We start from the raw sequence: 21,872 nt of genomic DNA, 5'->3' as shown, positions 1-21,872 counted from the left end.
ATAGGAGAGAACTGGAGAAGGTGATCCCTAGTTCTGTGTTTGTATTTGTACAAGTAACAAGGTCAGCCCCACTCCTGCATAAACATGGAATACAGTAGTTCCCCTTATCTTTGGTTTTGTTTTCTGGGGTTTCAGTTACCCATAGTTCAAAAATATTAAAGGGAAAATTGCAGAAATAAAATATATGTAAATTTTCAGTTGCACACTGTTCTGAGTAGCATGATAAAATCTTGCACTAGACAAGCTCCATCTTGCCCAGGATGTGAATCATCCCTTTGTTCAGCATATCTACACTGCCTACACTACTTGCCTGCTTGTCACTGAGTGGCCGTCTTAGTTATCAGATCAGCTGTCAGGGTATCATAGTGCTTGTGTTCAGGTAGCCCTTATTTTACTTAATAATGACCCCAAAGCACAACAGTAGTGATGCTGGCAATTTGGATATGCCAAAGAGACACCATAAAGTACCTCTTTTAAGTGAAAAGGTAAAAGTTTTCGACTTAATAAGAAAAGAAAAAAATAGTATGCTAAGGTCGCTGAGATCTATGGTAAGAACAAATCTTTTATCTGTGAAATTGTGAAGAAGGAAAAATAAATTTGTGTTGGTTTTGCTGTTGTACCTCAAAATGCAAAAGTTACAGCCACGGTGCATGTATAGGCCACGGTGCACATATCCTGAAACTGCAGATGTAGGGTACTGTCCACAGTCTTAGGCACCAACTGGGGGTCTTGAAAACTCATTCCACTCAGACATGGAAAGACTAACCCAGGGAAGCATAGTTCAGGCTTTGAGAAATGAACCACAATAAAAATATCACCAAGGTCCCAGAACAACTTCTGAGTGTTGCATGTAATGTACAGACCCCAAAGGCATAGAAAAGGCCTTGAGAACTAAAAATTGGAATCACTGCCCCTGAAGGCATGGCAGAACTGGTGATCCGAGCCTAACCAGATTGATTGCTTACTAAAACAAATACAAAAAAATCAATATCTCCAAAAGATTTTAACAGGCCTCAGAGCTTCACAGCATATTGTTCAAACTGTCCAACATGTAATCCAAAATTACATACTAGAAACAGGAAAATCTGACCAATTCTCAAGGGAAAAGATACCAACAGATACCAGCTCAAATTATGAAAGACTTTCTTCACAATAGCTTAAAACCTTGAAACAACCTAAATGTCTCTCAAATGTGAATGGAAAAACAAATTATAGTACATCCATATAATGAAATGCAATGATGGAGAACAGATCAGTGTTGCCAGGAGTTACGTATGGAGGTAAAGTTTGACAATAAAATGGGAGTACAAAATAATTTACATTTTGGGGAAAGGGAAAGAACTGTTTTGCATCTTGATTGTTGTCATGGTTACATGACTACAAGCATTTGATAGAACATACAGAATTGTAAACAAAAAGAGTGGTTTTTACTCTATATAAATTTAAAAATGAATTTTAAAAAGTCATCTATAAAAAGAAAACTCCATCTGTGAAGCAGATATCTTTGCAGGTGAATTCTACCAAATATTTTAAGTAAAAAAAGAATACCAATTCTATATAAACTCTTCCTAAAATTAGAAGAGAACTCTTCCAAACTCACTGTATGAGGCTGGCAATACCTTGATAACAAATTAGACAGTGATATTGCCAGAAAAGAGAACTATTAATACAAGATAATCTCCCTCATGAACACAGAAGCAGAATACTTAACACCATATAAGCAAATCGAAATCAACTATATGTGAAAAGGATAATGCATCATGACCAAGTGGGGTTCATCCCTGGAATGCAAGATTGATTTCACTATAAAAATCAAGCAGTGTAATTCACCCATCAGACTATAAAAAGGAAAAAATATGATCATCTCAATAGATTTTTTAAAAAACTATTTGGCAAAATCCAATGCCCATTCCTGATAAAAACTCTCCACAAACTTGGAAAAGAAAGGAACCTCCTCCAACTAATACAGGCATCTATGAAAAATCTACACTTAATGCCATACTTAACCATGAAAGACTGAATGCTTTCTCCTTAAGACCTGGAACATCTTTCTCTCACCACTTTTATGCAGCATTGTACTGCAGGTCCTAAACAATGCAATTAGGCAACCAGAAGAAATATTAATAAAAGAGCTTCTGGTTTCTGGTTCTGCATGTAAGGAACTTGGAAGTTGCCCCACCAGCCTAACAAGTCAAAAGCTGAACAGACTGAAAACTCAACAATTACCTATGCATAGGTATGTATTTATATGCTTATATGTAGGTGAAATGAATGACAGCCATGATATAATGGCTGAGAGGGAGGAATTATGACTATTTTGTTATAAGGTGAAGCAGTATATAGTTATCCTTCAGTATCTGTGGGGAAATTGGTTCCAGGACCCCTTTGGATGCCAAAATCTGCACAGACAAAAGTCCCTCAGTCTTCAGTTGACTCTGTGAACCCTGAGTATGAGAAAAGTCAGCCCTCTCTATGTACACGCGGGATGTGTATTTCAAGAATATTGTTTTAAATCCACATTTAGTTGACAAAAAATCCGTGTATAAGTGGACCCACACAGTTCAAACCCATGTTGTTCAAGTGTCAACTTAGTGTTATTTGAAAGTGAACTTGGATTAGTTGGAAATAAATGTCAAAAACCTAGAGCAACCATTTTAAAAAAGCAAAAAGAAAGACGTATAACTGATTCTAAAAAGGAGAGAAAATGAAATCATATGAAATGCACAATTAGGACCACAAAGCAGAAAAAGAGTGGAAGACAAAAATAAGACCAAAGAACAAAGGCAATGAATAGAAAATAGTAATAAATATGGTGAATATTAATAGAACTACAGCAGGTCCTCAAATAATGTGGTTTCTTTCAATGGAATTTCATTATATTGATGAGGGGAAAAAATCAATTCCTGGCCAGGGCCACTGTCTGTGTGGAGTTTGCATGTTCTCCCCATGTCTGCATGAGTTTTCTCTGGGTACTCTGCTTTTCTCACACATCCCAAAGATGTGCACATTAGGTTAATTGGTGGGTGTCCCAGAATTGTCCCCAAATTGTCCCAGTGTGTGTAAGTATGTGTATGTGTGTGAGTGTACCCTGTGATGGAATGGCGTCCTGTCCAGAGTTGGTTCCTGCTCTGCACCCTGCGTTGTTAGGATAAACTCTGGCCACCTGCAACCCTGAACTACAATAAGTGTGTTGGAAAATGAATGAATACAAATTATTGTAAAATTAAAATTCATAAAATGTAAGATAATCATATAAATGCACAACAATAAACAGTGCAGTACGAAAGTGCTCAGCCAGACCGCCATAGTTGTTATTGTTTGGTTTTGAACTTGATAGTGGTAGGAGGTGCTCCTTTCAATGTTTGATTTGCAAACATTTATTCTTTGATTTAACCTACCACCACCATGACTGCCATCACTCACTGATTCACTAATAATTGGGTAAATAATTATCTTACTTGTTTTTATTAATCTTTCTTAAATTTATATATGGCTCACATTAATTTCATTGTTTAATATTAGAAATGTTTGGGGATTTTATTTAGAAATTTGATAATGTTTTTGTCACCAGAAATATGCTATGACAACTTAATTCTTGTTTATATCAATTAACTTATGGTAAAACTGGTTTCATTATGTGTTGTTTTGCTTAAAGTCACAGTTTCCAAGAATGTATCAATGTTGTTAAGTGTGGGCTTACTATATATCAGTAATCACTTTAAATAGGAGTGGGCTACATGTACCAATTAAAAGACAGAAATTGCAAGACTGGATCAAAAAAACATCTTTTAGCTTGTCTAAAAGAAATCCACTCTAAATATAAAGACATATAAATTAAAAGCAAATGTATGGGGGAAAATATACCATACTAATTACTAATCAAAAGAAAGCAGGAGTAGCTATGTTAATTTCAAACCCAGCAGACTTCAAAGCACGAAAGTTATCAGTGATAAAGAATGGCATTATATAATGATAAAGGGATCAACTCTCCAAGAAGACATAACAATTCTTAATGTATATGCACTTAACAAGAGCATCAAACTAGGCAAAGCAAAACCTGATAGAACTGCTCAGAGAAATTTAAATGTGCTATTATAGTTGGAGACTTTAACACCCTTCTGTCAAAAATGGACAGATCCAGAAGGCAGAGAATCAGTAAGAACATTGTGGGTAAGAACCAACCACACCCTGTATGATTGAGTCAGTAAATGCTGTAAAGGGCTGTGTAAATTGAACTATCAGTAAGTGGGGGCTTGCCAGAAGAAATAAGATGCAGTTTTCTTGGAACCTATCACCAGCTCTAGCTCCTCAAGAGAAGCACTGGAATGTTCCAGTGGTGGGTGGGGCCCTGGAACTTCCAGGTGAGTCCTTATTCTCTATCACAGCAGAGGTGGGTGGGGAAGTGAGGCTGGGCAGGGCTGGGTTGGGTGAGCCTGCCCTTAGGCACCACAAAAGCTGAAAAAGTAGCTGTATTAGTGGGGATGAAAGATCCACTCCCGGCCTTCTAGGGATAGCCACCAGGGATGGGTTGAGGTGGCCTCACCCAGCCAGAAAGTCTGCTTGTGGAGGCAGCGGCCATCTGAAATCCACAATCTGGCTGCTGGAGTGGGTTTTGCTCTTCTGTTCCCCTTCTCCATGGTCTCTCTCTGGCATCTGCCAGCAGGCAGGAACTCAATCTAGCCGAGCTTCCTAACAATGGCACTGCAGGCTGGGAGCTTCCCTGTCCTGGATCCTACACTGGGCTGAGAGCACCGCTTTCCTGTGGCGGCATAGTTGCTACATGAGTGTGCTGTAGCTGGGACCCGCACTATGTTCTCTTTTCAGTTCTGCCTACTTGGGCTCCCATGCCTCCCAAGATTAGTTCACAAATCTCCCCTCCTTGCCCCTGAGCAACATGATTGAGTCCTGGGGGTATGGAATCTGGCCTGCAGGCCTGTCCTTGGGTCCCCAAAGATCAATCCCTCCCTGATCATGCCAGGGAGAAGCATGCTGGTCCTGAGTTACCTGTGGGGTGTTCAAGCAGATTTGATATCCCTTAAGTGTGTTCTGCTATAATGGAGCAGCCAGGCAAGTAGCAGTGGGGAGTCCTAGTGAGCAGGGAGCTCACAGTCTGAATACCCCTTTGTCCTCTGCAGGTCTTTAACAGGAAAGATTTGACCCTCATTCTCTGGAAGCCCCAGCAGAGGGGAAGTAGCAGTTCCTGAGACCCCTGGCTCAAGTGTCTGTCTTGATAGCTGCAGGCTAGGGAAGGGAAGGAGAGAAAAAGAGTCTTAATGGAGGAAAGCTAGCACTCTGGTTGTCTCTGTCCCTCTCTCCAAAGACAGCCCTCTCAGAATGTCCAGTCTCTGGGATCACACAGATCACCTGGGACCCAACAGCCTTTTGTGGCTCCTGCAATCTGGGCCATAGTTGGGAAATGTTTGTGTGGGAATGAGCAAGATGAAAACTGAGGGGCTGAATTCCCATGAGGAGGACAAAGGTGCATGGTGGGTGGAGAAGCAATATGGCATCTGCCGTCTTGGTTTGGATCTGTGGTAACAGGAAGTTCCCCAAGGGGTCTGGCAGCCTGATGCTTTGTCCTCAAGAAGCTTTCAGTTAAATGGTGGCAGCAGCTTTTGGACTCGTGAGGATAGACTCTCCAGCAGCTTGAGAGTCTACTGACTGCTAAAGATGTGACAGAGAGAAACAAACCATGCCACCTACCCTTCTCACTAGACTCCAACCCTATTGGGGTTGACCTCTACTGATATCTTGCTCCTTCTTGTTCTGTTCTTTGCATGGAATCTCTTGTAGGTTCTGGTACTTTTCCCTTGGAATTACACCCAATCTATGATTGATTGTTTTTTCTTGTTCATCTAAAACTTTTTACTTCTTTCTGAGACACTCTGGCAGCTGGTGTCTCTGGTCAGCCATCTTCCCTGATCTCCCCAGATTTCTTATGTAGAATACAAAAAGTATGAACCACAAAAGGAAAAAAACTGATAGATTGGATTTCATCAAAATTCAAAACTTTTTCTCTTCAAAAGATACTGCTAAGATAATGAAAAGGCTAGGAGACACTGAGAGAAAATATTCACAAAACACATCTGATAAAAGACTTATATCCAGCATATGCAAATAATTCTTGCAATTTAATCATAGGAAGAAAAACAACCTGTTTTTTTTTAAATAGGCACAAAAAAAATTTGAGCAGACACTTCACTCAAGATATGCAAATAGCAAATAAGCCTATGAAAAGATGCTCAATATAATAAATCATGGAAATGCAAATTAAAACCTTGAGATACTACTACACATCTGCTAGAATGTCTAAAATTATTAATAAAAATACTGGCAATACCCAGTGTTGGCAAGGATGTGGTGCATTGAAAACCCTTCCACATTTTTGGTGGGAGTATAGGTATGGCCACTTTGGAAACCAATTGGCAGTTTCCTATAAAATTAAATATATATTTAACATAAAACCCAGCAATTCCACTCCTAGATATTACCCAAGAGAAATGAAAATGTATAGTCACATGAAGACTTGTACTCAAATGTTCATAGCAACTTGATTGATAATAGCCAAAACCTGGAAACAAATCAAATGTCTGTCAACTGGGTAAATGACAAATAAATTGTGGTTCATTTGTACAATGGAATTGTACTCAGCAATGAAATACTGATACCCACAACAATGTAAATGAATCTAAGTAATAGAAGCCAGACACATCTATGATTCTGTTTTAGTTTGGGCAGCTATATAAAAGTACTATAGACTGGCTGGCTTATAAACAACACAAATGTATTGCTCACAGTTCTGGAGTCTAGAAGTCTGAGATCAGGGTGGCAGCATAATTGAGTTCAGATGAGGGTCCTCTTCCAGCTTGCAGATTGCCAACTTCTTGTATCTTCACATGGCAGAAAGAGAGCTAGCTAGCTCTCTGGCCTCTTGTTATAGAGGCATGAATCCCATTCATGAGGACTCCACTCACATGATTTATTACCTCCCAAAGGCTCCACCTCCAAATATCATCACATTGGGATTAGATTTCAACACATGAATTTTGTGGGGATATAAACATTCAGTTCATAACATATTCTATTTACATGAAATTCTAGAAAAGGCAATACCGCTGGTGGTTATCAAGTGCCAGGCATGGAGAGGATGAGGGTGAGAGGGGGATGGTGAGGGACTGATTGCAAAGGAGCACAAAGGAACTTTTTAAAGCAATGGAAATGTTTGTGGTAATGACCCCACAACTGTCAACATTTGTAAAAACTCATCAGATTGTACACTTAAAATTATGAGTTTTGTTGAATATAAATTACACCGCAGTAAAGCTGACTTTAAAAAAAACTTAGTCATATAGGAGCAACATTTATCAGGTGTCGGGCAGATGGGAGGGGGAGGAGGGGATGGGTATATACATACATAATGAGTGCGATGCACACCATCTGGGGGATGGACACCCTTGAAGCTCTGATTCTGGGGGGAAGGGGGGAAAGGCAACACACGTAACCTAAACATTTGTACCCCCATAATATGCTGAAATTTAAAAAAAGAAAAAAAAACTTAGTTAATTCATGATTCCCTTTCCTCTTTTCCTCCTGGGCATGAGACCTAAGTCCAGGGTAACTAGATATGGTTTCAGGACATTTGTCGGGTCAGTGGTTAGTGTCTGACCATGCGGGCTCCTCCCGAGATGTGCTCCCACAACTGTCAACATTTGTAAAAACTCATCAGATTGTACACTTAAAATTATGAGTTTTGTTGAATATAAATTACACCGCAATAAAGCTGACTTTAAAAAAAACTTAGTCATATAGGAGCAACATTTATTAGGCGTTTATCTGGGGCGCAGACATGGGTGTCCATGCTGGTGTCCTCTGAGAATTCTGCATCCCCGTCTGATTCTCACTTGCATGGCCACACAGCTTTCTGAAGCAGTGTCCGTTCTTCACACCTTCAAGGGCTTTCGGGTGTTGAGTTCCCAGCCAGCCCCCACACCTCTCCCATGCCCCTCTCTGCCTAGGTCATCCTCTCTGCTTCATCACATAAAGGGATGATGATGGCTCTGGAACCTTGCCACTTTCTCCAAGTCTCACCTGGGAAGGGAGGCATGTCGTTCCCTTGATATTCTTGAATATCCAGGTTCTACCATTTCCTGTCTAGGTGGACAGGGTACCTCAGGGGCTTATGTCAGCTTGCATTCTCACCAACTCTCCTTATTCCCCAACTCAGGGAAACACTTGTTTGTTTATTTTTATTTTGAATTTCCTCTTCCAATGTAAAGGTAGGAAAATTGGCTTGGTAAATATTCTTCTAACCCTATAATGAATGTAAGAACCTTTGCCCTTAAAGGAAGGAAATAAATTGAGTAAGAGATGCTGCCAGGAGAGAGGAAGACTAAAGTGGAGATCTGCCTAGGGCCAGTGAAAGCCTGAGAACAGGAAATACTTACACAACAAAAAGAGGAGGCTATGAAATTTGCAGACATGGGAGGGGGAACTTTGCCTGCTTCACTTATTGTCTAAAGTAGTTCTTCCCCTGACTTGGAATCGATGTGTTTTCCTTTAAGGACTTTTATTTAACTGTGTCATTCCCTTTCTCCCTGCTCTAATACTCAATGTCCTGTACAGATTTTTTATCCTATACTGAACATTTCACAGTGAAATTTGAAGATTAGATCTTCCAAGTCTCCCACACCAAAGCCTAAAGAAATGCTCTGGGACACATTCATGCTGGAGGACTCAGACCATCTTTTCCAACCTATAGATTACTGAAATATTTGATCCATCAATGGGCTGACCTCTGTTTATTTGTTCCCTGTCAAAGTGATTTAAGGCACATTATATATGAAAAGCAAAAGAACAAGGTAGTGGTAGGAGGGGGTTAACATTTGAGGATTATATGCTGGGCACTGGGCTGAGACCTCACATGCATTGTCCCAATTAATCTTCATAGTAACTCTTAAGTCATCATGCAGTTTAGGAAAGAACCACTTAGTTGTTGAATATTTTGCTTCAGGTCACACAGGAAGGGGAGAAATATGATTCAAGCCTAAATCGATGAACTTCAGAGTAGTCATTTCCATTACCCCATGCTGCCATCCTGGTGGAATAAGTCAACATCACTAATTCTGGTCTTAGAGGAAATACTTCGAGGAGGAGGTGGAAGAAGGGAGGACCCTGAAAGCATGAAGTTCTTTGCTAAGCAAACAGATCAGTGTGGGTCCACATTCCTACTAACCAGGGTATGGGAAAGAGGAAATGGGTAAACAGAGCAGATTTGCAAAGCAATTGCCTAATTAGATAAGATGTATAGACTATTATATAATTGTAATTATTGTAATGTTCTAAGTGTGCTTTTTGGTACCATTTTTAAAAATTCAAGCACAGAAGACAGTGGAATTTTTAAAATGTGCACATTTTTGTAGCAAGCAAGAGGAGTGGCTTGCAGTGTGACTCTAGATTGCACTTAAACATGTAGAATCTCTGTTTTACAGACTTTCTGGAAGACCGTCAGCTTTAAACCTACTTGGGCATTCCAAACCTCCTCTTAGTCTCTGCTCACGTTAAATTATTTGGAAACTATTAAGGGAACTGATACAGCCTTTTGGGCACCCTTTGAATTTCTGAAGTCTGCCTGGACTTGCAGAATGACTATAAATTATTGCAGATATAAGACCAGCATTTCTTGCCACACTGTGTATATCTGGAGGCTTTCCTTTGGTTTGTAACTATAGCAACGAGTTCTGTAGCCCATTGTTTCACCTCATGGACTGCCTAATAATCATACTTAATTGACTTACATTGTGTTGGCCTGATTTTTGCTAAAGGAGTCTAGCCTTATACTGTTGCAGTGACAGAAGTTGAATTTCATCAGCCTGTCTGTACCCTTAATCCTGCTTTTGGCTACTGAAGGCCAAGAGGAAAGGACTTTGCTAAGACCACGGAGAGATCCTCGTGTGGTGTAATGGGAAAGGGCAATGGATTTGCAGCCAGTGGACATGGGTTTGAATACATACTGCCATTTACTGCTGTGTTATCTTGGGCACATGATTGGTACTCTCTGACCTTCAATTTCCTCATCTACAAAATGGAGATAATTCTTATGGTGCATGGTTGTTAGGATTCAGTGAAATAAATTGAAGGAAGGCTTTGTTTAAATTGTAAAGGGTTATATAATTGTCTTTATTTTTAGGTGCACCGGGCAGGGGTGCCTGCGTGCTGACAGGGGTGACCTAAGGGGTATGCGGAGACAAAATCACGTCTGTTTCTCTGGCAGTTCTGCCAGGTGTATGCCACTTCCCCGTCATGACCCCACCTGTCGTACCTACTCAGAAATGAGTAATACAGTGCTCATTTTGGCTATGCAAGTTTCTGAGAAGAAAGGGGAAAAATATTTAAGAAGCTTTGAAGAGAGAGTGAGGGACTTTTCTTGGGTCTGTGCTCTGGGCATGGCGGGAGTGGGCAAAGGAAGGCAAAGAAATAGTGAAGTGAGGAGGGACGGGCCTAGCGTGCTCTCAGCATCCGTCAGGCCCAGGGAGGTGCTTACTCTCTTGCTGAGCCTTGGGTTCCCCAGGAGTGTGGGCAGTTAACAGATTCCTCACGGATTATACATGCACATAATTTAAGATTTAACTGCCTAACACATGTGAACATTGACTTTAATGGCTAAATATACACTTGACGCTTTCTCTCAGAGTGTTGCTTTCTTTTGTATGCTTGTGTGTTTTTAATTAAAGGTAATTCAAACCACATTGTTATTTTGACACTACAGTTATGAGGCATATTTTATCTGTACGTATTTACTGTAGTAGTTGTTATTTTTCCTGTGCCTGAATGGGGATTTGGCAGGATTCTTTTTTTGAGAGGGTATGTTTCTTCTTTGTGATTTTAGGAACAGAAAAAAGCTGTGGTTTTTGTTGTTGTTTTTGTTGGGTCTTGGAATGACAAAGCTTTTTAACCCCTCTTTTTAAAAACATGTGTCTATATCTTTAAAAGATGTTTCAAGTCTAATTTTGTCTTTGTATAGTAAAAAAGAGTATCGAATAATGTACATAGAATGTAAGATATAAATGAGAATAATTGCATTTTATCTGTTGCATTTATTAATAGGACTGCCAATTTAGTAATATCTGATATTGTTGTTGTCCATTACATGGATCTGAGGTATGCCTCATGTCAAACTGGCTGCCCAATATTCTGAGCCTGTCATATTGTGCACCAGAAGCTCTCAGGATGGGCTTTCAACATAGACTGTTAACATTGTCTCCAAAAGAGAATGTGCATACAATCACAGAGACATACTGACAGGATTGAGAGGCACTTGTCATACAATTTTATACCATAATTTTTATAACCCTATTTTGACATTTCTATGTTTTTTAATAATTAGGAAAACAAGAAAAAAAAATGGAAGCATCCCAGAGTTCTCCCTTCCTCCAAGAGATTCGGCTCTGAGTTACTGTAGAAAGTTATGTATTAACAGTTAACCTTCTAGAACCATGGGCTGCTGGGGGAAGGACCACAATCATGTTTCCAGAGCAGTTAGAAGAGCTAAGTTACAAAGAAGATGCTCAGGTTCTGTGTGGGACTAGGAGAGAACTATATCATGTTTGAATTGACATTACACCCTGCTGTTTCTAAAATGAGCAAAACTTGTTCTTGCTCAGTGATGAGTAATATTGAAAGACAGTGTGGTTTCCTGCTACATCTTTCTTGAAGCATTGCCATTTTACTGTCAAAAAACCACATTGTTTGTGTATCCTGCCTCCTTCTCTGGAGCTTGTGGTGTTTGTTTTTTGCACATGCTCCTTGTAACTATCAAGAAAACAAATTTCTTTAAGAGTTCAAAATTGAAACAAAATGATGATCACCTATGTAATTTAGCTTTAAAGAAGAGGAAGTAGTGGTGTGTATTACAAAACAAGGCATACCCTGCAATGTTTATTGCTTCAGTATTCTTTGTGAAGCTTCCTATTTTGGCTTTCTATTTTAACCCTTAGATGAAATGTGACTAATAGAGGAGTTGAATGTTCCTCTGTGATGGGACTACAGCTTTATATTTAGCTTCTTTTCTCCTCCACTGGCCTTCGCCTTCTCTGTGTGTCTAAAGCTTGCGTGTCAAGTCCTCTGCTTTCTTGAAAGCCTCATACGACCACATCCTCCCCTCTTCCGACTCCTGTAGCATAGCATGGTACTGCCTTGGCTCCTTCTGCTGTGCCAATGGCACCCCAGGAAGTGTGCAGTCTGTACCTGGCCACCCTGTTTCTGCAGTCCAAGCTTTCATAGCACCTGTTTCACTTATAACTTTGACAAATTTTTCTGTGATTTTTTTGATTAATTTCTGTCTTGCCACCAGTCTGTGGGCCCCCTGGGATGAAGAACATTGTTTGGTTTGCTAACCACTGTTATCTGTCTCCTACCCGTAGCACAGCGGCTGGCTCCTAGCCTCCAAATTCATACCCTTTCCAAACCGCTCTTCTCACTGTCACCAATCTCTTTACAACTGAGATAACTCCTCTCTGCAAAAAATGCCTAGAGATTAAAGTCTAAATTCCAAGCCACAAATTGCTTTTTAAGCTTTTATCTACCTTCCTATGAACATTGCCTTTTATTTGGGCTTATTTTACCTTACCTCATGTGATATAGAGCTAGTCATTTCCCTGGCTTTCTTCTTTAGATTATAAATTGCTTGCATCTTTGTAGATCTTGGTTTTCATAAAAGGACTCAATAGGCCAGGTGCGGTGGCTCATGCCTGTAATCCTAGCACTGTGGGAGGCCAAGGCAGGAGGATCTCTTAAGGTCAGGAGTTTGAGACCAGCCTCAGCAAGAGTGAGACCCCATTTCCATCTGTCTCTACTAAAAACAGAAACATTAGCCAACGTCATGGTACATGCCTGTAGTCCCAGCTACTTAGGAGGCTGAGGCAGGAGAGTCGCTTGAACCCAGGAGTTTGAGGTTGCTGTGAGCTAGGCTGATGCCATAGTACTCTAGCCTGGGCAACAGAGAGACTCTGTCTCAAAAAAAAGGGGGGGACTCAATAAATATTTGCTTAATGGATTTAGGTATTTTGGAGATATAAGTCTCTAGAATTACCTGATAGAAATGTAGTCCTCCCTACACCAGGAATGTAAGGCATTTTATAAACATTCTGTTGTTTATATCACTGTAGCCTAAGAATATCATTCCATTTATTTACAGCTGTAGGTCATGTTGCTTGCAGCATGGTAATATTAATACATTGGTCTTTGCAATCCTATATTAACTAATCCTTAATTATTTATCGTTTTATCCATTAAACTTTGTTATCTACTTATGTCCTTCCTGTTATTTAGATTAATTAATATTTTAGGTTTTAATTCACATGAGACTTTTTTATGTGCCTCTACTGTGTTTTCTTTCCTACTTACTCTCCCTTTCTTTTTTTTTTTAAACCATTTTATTGAGGTATAATTGACATATGAAAAGCTGTATATATTTATTGTATACATCTCAATGCATTTGTGAATAAGTATGCAGATTGGCATTCCCTTATGCAATGGAGGCACCTTACCAACTCTCTCTCCAGAAGGGCAGTCATCCCAATGTCACCAAAGTGGAACACTGGAGACCTTGTAGGCTAAGGTCCTTTTAGAAACTGCTCTGGGTCTGTTAGGTAGATAGTAAGGGATTCCGGGTCTCCCAGGGATGAAAGTGGGTGCTGTTGCCCCTTTCTTGGTCCTGCCCCATCCTAATTCTCCCTACCTGCGGAGGACGGAATACTCTACAAATCTGCCAAGCAGAACTTGGCGCACCAGCCACAAAAAAAATGCAGAAGACTCTCCAGCCTATGGCAGCAACAGCAGCAGAAGCAGCAGTGACAGCAAAAGTTATAGGGGCAGCTAGCACAGCCGTACCCTTAGAAGAAAGAAGACGCTCTGCACGAGGACATCTCTGGGACCCACCGTAGGAGGCTTGGTCCCAGAACCTGTTCCTGTTGCATCGGCACATATAGTAAGAACAGGAACTGCTAACATTTATGCAGACTTTTTTTTTAAGTTATTAAAAAATAAAAGCAAACACATGGACATTGCAATAGAGCTTATCAGGGAGTTGTTAAAATTCTTCAGAGTTTAAAATCTCCAATTTTGAAAACTGCTATAACATCATAAATCAAATATCCATGGGGTTGTAAATAGAAATTAAATTTAAATATCATTGCAATCTACAGAAAAGAACACTTTTCACATGCAGCATTGAATAAATGAAGTATTTAACAAAGAAGGCCATTTTAAATTTTATTTTTTCTTTGAAATTGAACATATAGCAATAGAATGCATATAAGCAAGTGTTTTGGTGCATATACAAACCATAAAGCCACTTTTGGATTCTTGCACAAACTCTTCAAGGTACACCAAGTGTCAGAGGAAATAAAATGAATATTGAATAAATTTACATTTAAAATTTGGTTTGCACATGAAAACGATTTGTATGAAGAGTTAAATCTTTTTAGAAAAATTGTTCTATGGGAGTCATCAACTCTGGAGGTTACATTTTGAAATGATTTATCAGACATTTATCTAAATGTTGTCACAGACTATAAATATTCCTATCAATTCCAGTAACAGATGTATCAGCAAGATTTTTCTCAAAATTAAAAATTGTCAAAAATTATTTAGGATCTTGTATTTCTCAAGAGTGACCAACATCACTTTCAGTTATATCAATTGAAAATGAAGTTGCAATAAGTACAAATTTTGATAACCTAGTAAATGAATTTACAGAAAAGTGAGCCAGAAAAATCTTATGATCTATCAAGATATTATATTATTTTTATTTATTTTAAATAAAATTATGACACCAAAAATATTGTCTTGGAATTTGTAAGTTTATGTTTTTACTCATGTATCACTATCACCCCTATTATATTTTATGAGTCATAAAATATTTTTAAAGGGAAAACATTATATTTTGGTAACTTTAATAGCACATTTCTCTTGCTTTTTGAACAAGGCACCTCACATTTATTTTTTGCACTAGTCCCTGAAAATTATGTAGGTGGCCCTGTCAGTATGATTTGGGAAAGAAAAAAAATTTTCAAAGCTGGTATAAGCAGTTGCCCACAATTACAGAAGAACCTCAGTTTTGCTTTTTAAGGGACTTTGGTTTTGGACAAACTAACTTTCCAGAAGGAGTGAATGCATTATTGTCACTTCATTGATTTAGCATTAACATTTTTTTTGAATAGTTGAGCAAATTATTTGTAATTACAATTCTTCAGACATTAGAAGAGTAGCAGAACTGGTTTGTTCCATTGGCAATTATTTTTAGTGCACATTCTAGTAAGGGTGTTTATTTGCTGGGTGTTGAAGGTATGTGGGTAAATAAGACATAGTTCCTATTCTAACGAGTCTAATAAGGTAGATAATATGAAAAAATAGTAAATTACGATAAAGCATTTTAAGGCTGCTACAGAAGTATATACAAGATAGATTATAGAGGTATAGGAAAGCAAAGTGTGCTTAACCTGATGGGATAGTTAGAGAGGTTTCTGCCTACTTGTTCCATAAATGTCTAGGCTGATATTGAGTTGCATTCTCACTGCAATTCTTTTGTTCCATTTTATTAAATGGAGAGCAAAGAGTCTCTTGCCTGAAATCAGACGCCCACCAGCCCTGCCACTAGTACAACAACCATTGCTATTTTTGTTCCTTCCCTAGACTTGGCTCCTCAAGAGCTTGTTTCTGCCTAACCTTATTCTGCTCATGCCCAAATCTCAGCCTTGCTGCTGGTTTGTATTTTTCCAAAATAATTGGAATTGGAATTAACTTTGTGTTATATTTTAAGAGTGAAGGTTATATTTATTTATCCATTCAATAAATAGTAAGTAAGTGCCTAGTACAATGGTCAGTAAACTCAGAAACTTAGTGCCTGCCCTCATAGAGCTTATATCTTAGTTATTATTTTTTCCAATTAATGCAACAGTTCCCTACTTTTTAAAATTAAGAATTATTGATTTGAATGTAGCAATAGAGAATACCTTTATTACAAACCAGCCTTTTATAATAAGATTATAGCTTACTTTCCTGATTTATAGTTTCATTAAAGAATAGGTTATTCCAGTTGAATTTTGCTTGCTTTTATTATTTTTCATTAATTTTGCTTTATAAGTGAAGGTACTTCTAAACAGCTAAATATGGATGAATTTTATTTTAGAATTGTGAAAAATGGAAGACAGTACCACAGGCATGGAAAAAGAAGAGGAAGAAGAGAAAGATGAAAAGGATCAAGAGCCCATTCATGCTATAGCGCCCACAATTAACATTCGAGATGAGCGGTTTGTTGTGTTATCTGAAACTCCAGCTTTTATTTTTCTGCATGAGGTATAGTTCTCTTTCTATATTCCTGTAGTAAAATCTGAACCATCATCTACTTAAAAATTCAGATGAAGCCAATATCATTATCAAAATTCTTTATTACATATATCCTGTAGGTAATAGGTACAGTTTGAAGCATTTTAAAACAAAATGATCTCCACCTTTTCTTCTGGAAGTGTTTCATGTCATTGTGAACTGTTGCAGTAGTATAGGTTCTGATACTTTGGTGGTATAATAAATATTTGCATATATATGCAGTCAATTATGTACATTTCATGAGATGGTATATGAAATAAAAAAGGAGTTTTTTTTTATCATTGTATATACTACATTTACTTCCATGAAATGAAAATAAAAGATCTTGTATCATATAATGATATAAAGAATATACCTAACTAACTATAATTACTTTAATGGAGTACTGAAATCTGTTTTCTATAAGCAAAGAAACAAAAAAGGGGAATATAATAAATTATATATTCTCATTGTCTGATTTTTAAAAAGCAAGATGAACATTTAGGAAATACCCATATGTGTGGAGAGTTGTTTAAGTAATGACTGACTACATTTACAACTGTTACCTCGTCATGCCTGGGAGCTATACTTTACAAAATGGTTTAGAGGACATTTGAATTCCAGACTGTTAACTTTATGTACATATAATTGAATACAACATTCTAAGAAATTTGATAGTCATAGAAAAAATAAGCTTATAAAGTCTTTAAAGCAAAAACAGAATTTATTCAAAACCAAGAAGCAAAACCAAATTGGAATAGGATGCAATAAAAAAGTAATCTTTAAAATGATAGCTATATATATGTGTGTGTGTGTGTGTGTGTGTGTGTGTGTGTGTGTGTGTAGGATGTAAATAGCTACATTGTTTCCTTTTTCTATAGTTTTAACTTTTTATTTTATTTTGACATAATTTCATACATACAGGAAATTTGCAAGAACAGTACAAAGAATTTTCATGTACATTTCACCCAGATTTCTCAGATGTTAACATCTTACCACATTTGTTATATTATTTTCTTTTTGCCTTCTTGTTCTCTCAATCTCTCTCAATCTCTCTCTCTCTGAAGACATGATGCCCCTTTATACCTAAATGCATCAGTGTGTTTTCTAAAAATAAGTTTATTCTCTTACTTAATCGTATTTCCATTATATCAGGAAATTAACATTGATAACAATACCATTATCTATTGCATTCAGTGGTCATCTTTTTAGTCTTCTTTTAATCAGGAATGGTTTCTCAGTATTTGTTTAGTTTTTATGACATTGACACTTTTGAAGAGTATGAGCCAGTTATTTTATAGCATTTCTTTCAACTTGGATTCGTCAGGTTTTCTTATTATTAGATTCCGGATAAGCATTTTTTCTGGAACTACCACAGATACAATGTTATGTTCTCCTCAAGTAACTCATGTCAGGAGCACATGATGTTGACTTGGCTAAGGTGGTGATTCCCAGGTTTCTCTTCTATTTATTATTTTTTCTGTTTGACATTAATAAGCATGTTAAGGGGAGACACTATGAGACTATGTAAGTGTCTTACTCCTCCTAAAATTTTCACCTAGTAGTTTGACATCTGATGATGATTCTTGCCCAAATAAATTATTCTTATGATAGTTGCCAAATGCTGATTTTCTAATTCCATCATTCCTCCTACATATATTAGAAAGGGAGAACTTTCTCTTCTTTCCTATTTATTGGTCTGTTTGTCTATTAGTGTGGATTTATGGTTTCTTATTTTATTCAGTGGGTTATAATCCATTACTATCATTATTCCTTTTGATGTTTTAATTGTCCTATATTTGGCCAGTGTATACCCTTCAAGTAGGCTTATTTGTCCTTTGACATGTTCCCATCATTCCTTGTGCCCTTCTTTACTTTCTGGCATAGGAAAGTATTCCAGGCTCATCTGGTATTTCCTTTGCTCCAGCCCTGGAACCAGCAAATCTCTTGGAGGATCCCTGGTTCCTGTGAGTGGACAATGATGTCTGCAAATGATGCTGGGTATGGTCACTGCTCCTGGTATGTCACTGCTTCTAGGCTCTCTCAGTGGTCAGAGGTAGGAAATAGATGCATAAATATTTATATTCACACAAATTTGTATCTATTTCTACAACTGTCTTTATACAAAATTTAAAACCATGATTTCATACCTTCAGTCTTAATATTTTTAAGTTATCAGAGTCCTCTGTTTCTGCTAAAATCCATCATATGTCCAACTTTGTGATGGATTTCTACTTCCATACCACTACTCTTAATAATTCAATCAAATCAAAAATAAGGCTAAACTTGTGTCTTAAATCTATTTAATATAGTTGCTGCCAAAGAAGTTGTACCAACCCACAGTCATGATGTAAAGTCATTTATTTTTCAGGTCTGACATAGTGGTTTGAAACCTAGTCGTACCCTCTCACCTTTGGCCTAGTTAAACCTCCCCTTGTGATTGTTTTAGGTATAGTCGGCTTGTTTCTACATCCCACTGATGCCAAACCCGACACCCCACAGCTGCTAACTATGGTAAAACTTAACAGTTCACACCAGAGTCATATAAAAGTAAATCCCCCCCACGTGTTTTCTTTAAACTAGCCGATCTACAACTCCTGCAGGAAAGCCCAAGGGATCATGCCCACGGACTTTAATAAAGGCCTAGTCTCAGAGGTTTTTCCTCCCTCTCTCTCCCCTCCGTCCTTCTCCGACTCCCTGGCCCTCCCACTACCCATTGGTTGAGCTTCCTGCCACCTCCGGACTTCTCGGTGCCCCCATAACCTTTTGGATCTGTAAGTAATACATTTCTTTTGTTTCATGCATTGTCTTTTCACCTCCTCATTGTGTCTCACCTGACTCACACAGGACAACCTAACTCCCCGCCCGTCAGGGCTCTCCTAGAGAGTGGCTATTTTGGCTTATGGCCACTCTCGACAGAGAGACCTTGAGACCAAGTTATAAAGAAACCATACGGGTAAAAATTGCAACTTGAGTTTCTTTCTAGCAAAAGTTATACTACCAGGAAAAATTATATTCAAGTTTTTTTAAAGTGAAAGATAAAGAAGCACAAAAGGGTTGTTTTGTAAAATTAAAGGAGAACTTAGGCCAGGCACGGTGGCTCATGCCTGTTATCCTACCACTCTGGGAGGCCGAGGTGGGAGGACTCCTTGAGGCCATGAATTCAAGACCAGCCTGAACAGGAGGGAGACAGGAGTCTACAAAAAATAGTTAAAATAGCCAGGCATGGTGGTTCACGTCTGTAGTTCCAGCTACTCTAGAGGCTGAGGTTTACTTGAGCACAGGAGTTTGAAGTTGCAGTGAACTGTGATCAGGCCACTGCACTCCAGCCTGGGCAATAGACCCTGTCTCCAAAATTCAACAACAAAAAGAAACTAAAAGGTAACTTAGGAAAACCTCTTGTGCATATTGATCTTCAATCTAATTATTAAATATTTCAAAAATCTCTCAATACATATGGATAAATTATAGTTATTAATCATTGGGTATGATAAGCCTCTGATTAAAGTGGATATATAAGAGCTTTAAATAATAGTATCAAAGAACTGTCTTACCTACCCTTTTGAGTAGTATCAACATCAGCAATTTTATGGCATGAGAACTGTTCCTCAAACCAGCAAAATCTTGCAGAACAAATTATTGGCTTCAGACAACTTTATTCCCATAATAAATGCCACTAAGATAGTGTTCCTAATTGGCATCTGTAGCTTCATTTTGTCATTCTTTTAGCATTACTCTAAAATGTATGGGTATTAGAAGTTTTTAACCTACTTTGTATGAAGTCCTTCAGCTGTCTAAACAGATGCTGTATCTGCAGAATAGCACGAGTTCAGATGGCAGCTGAAAGAAAGCAGTCAGGAATCCACTTCCAAAGGCCCAGATGCTTGGCATCCCATTGAAGGAACCAGAAGCTGCTTACAGTGTTTATTGTTGTTAGTGCTAGTTGCACAATTGGCCCAGCACTACTGAGTTGCAATGCATGGGTGTCATGCTGTCATCTAATATTGCCTTAAGAATGTGTTCAGTGTGACATTCACGGCACTCTGCAATTTGGACCCAAACTACTTTTATAATCTAGTCATTCAGTTAGACTCATGTGATCTTCGTTTATGTTGTTCCCCTTGGCAGGGACTCTCCCATATTTAGAGGGAATAAATTCAGATGCCTGGGGAAATGGCATGCCTTCAAAATACATGATGTAAGGTCATGGCTATCCACAAACTCTTGTAGTCACATTGCCTCTTAAAAGTCTGTGCCATTCAAACTAAAAAGTCAAAATACTTGCATAGACCACAGTTTTCACCTGTTTGCATCTGTTGCAAATCCTGGCTCAATTTCATGCATTGCCTTTTCATCTTCTCATTGTCTCACCTGACCCACACAGGAGAGCCTAACTCCCCGCCCATCAGGGCTCTCCTAGAGAGTGGCTATTTTGGCTTATGGCCACTCTCAACAGAGAGACCTCAAGGCCAAATTATAAAGAAACCGTAACAGTAAAAGTCACACGTCCTTCAGAAAACTGCCTGAATAACCAGCTTACAGGGGTTTCTCCAACCTCTCAACTCTTCCAGCATTAATAGGCTGCACCTGTCACTTGGTGCTTAGTTACTAACAGATATTCGTTGAATATCTTCCCATCATGAAATGTTTTGCATAGAAAATTTAGAGTTTCCCACTGACATTCTGATTGCATTAAGCAAGAAGACCTAACAAGGGCAGGAACGACCCTGTGTTAATTCACTCTGTGGAATGAATTTTGAGTGATGCTTGGGACACAAGCCACACAGCTGCCATCAATGGACTGTGGGTTAATGCCGGACACCTGCTCCCCGCTTGGCCATCACTGCCTATGAGGCCTGGCGCTCCCCAGACTCTTCTTGGCCATTGAAAATTTCATACCACCCCATTTTCTTTTATTTAAAAGAAATAAAGGGTATAACAGTAAATCTCACAAATATTGAGTGAATTTTTATGTGTGCCTGCCACTAACATGATCAGAACTGAATTTATCATTCTTCCCTCTATTTTCCTCCTGTGTTCTCTTTGTCAGTTTGAGAGTTAATGTCACTTTTAAATATCTCTTTAATTCATCCTTTCTCCCACCATGTTCCCTGTCAGATCAGGATGTGTTTCCAGCATGCCAGAGGTGTCCTTTGAGACCTTTCCCAGTTGGGGCTCCCACCCAACAAACCACTCTTCTGGCTTATCATGGGATTTTAGTTTGCCTCTTCCTAAACATCATATAAATAGAATCATACAGTATGTTTTTCTTTGTGTCTGGTTTCATTTGCTCACTGTCAAATCTGTGAGATTCATTAATAGCATTGTTTGTGGCAGAATTCCTTTTTTTATTGCTGCATAGTATCCTACTGTGTGAATATATCATAATTTTTTGGTCCATTTTTGTCCTATTTTGAGAAATGTGTTGTTACCTGTTTTGATAATTATGAATGAAATTCTCTGATCATTCTTATGCATGCCTAATGAACTCATTTATCTTGAGTATATAC

The 21,872-nt window shown here is 38.4% G+C and overlaps 1 protein-coding gene across 1 annotated transcript in view; it reads left to right on the top strand.

Annotated features, from left to right (window-relative positions):
• CCDC146 (coiled-coil domain containing 146) overlaps positions 1–21,872 on the top strand; it is a 147,679-nt gene that overhangs the window by 5,303 nt on the left and 120,504 nt on the right. Inside the window, exon 2 of the mRNA XM_012747191.2 lies at positions 16,187–16,353. Within this exon, the coding sequence (XP_012602645.1) occupies positions 16,198–16,353 (156 nt within the window). The 5' untranslated portion in view covers positions 16,187–16,197. The remainder of the gene's footprint in view (positions 1–16,186; positions 16,354–21,872) is intronic.

The sequence above is a fragment of the Microcebus murinus genome, chromosome 9, assembly GCF_040939455.1.
Source record: "Microcebus murinus isolate Inina chromosome 9, M.murinus_Inina_mat1.0, whole genome shotgun sequence".
Classification (NCBI taxonomy): domain Eukaryota; kingdom Metazoa; phylum Chordata; class Mammalia; order Primates; family Cheirogaleidae; genus Microcebus; species Microcebus murinus.
Note: the sequence above shows the minus strand (reverse complement) of the source record. Positions and strands in the feature narration are given on the sequence as shown.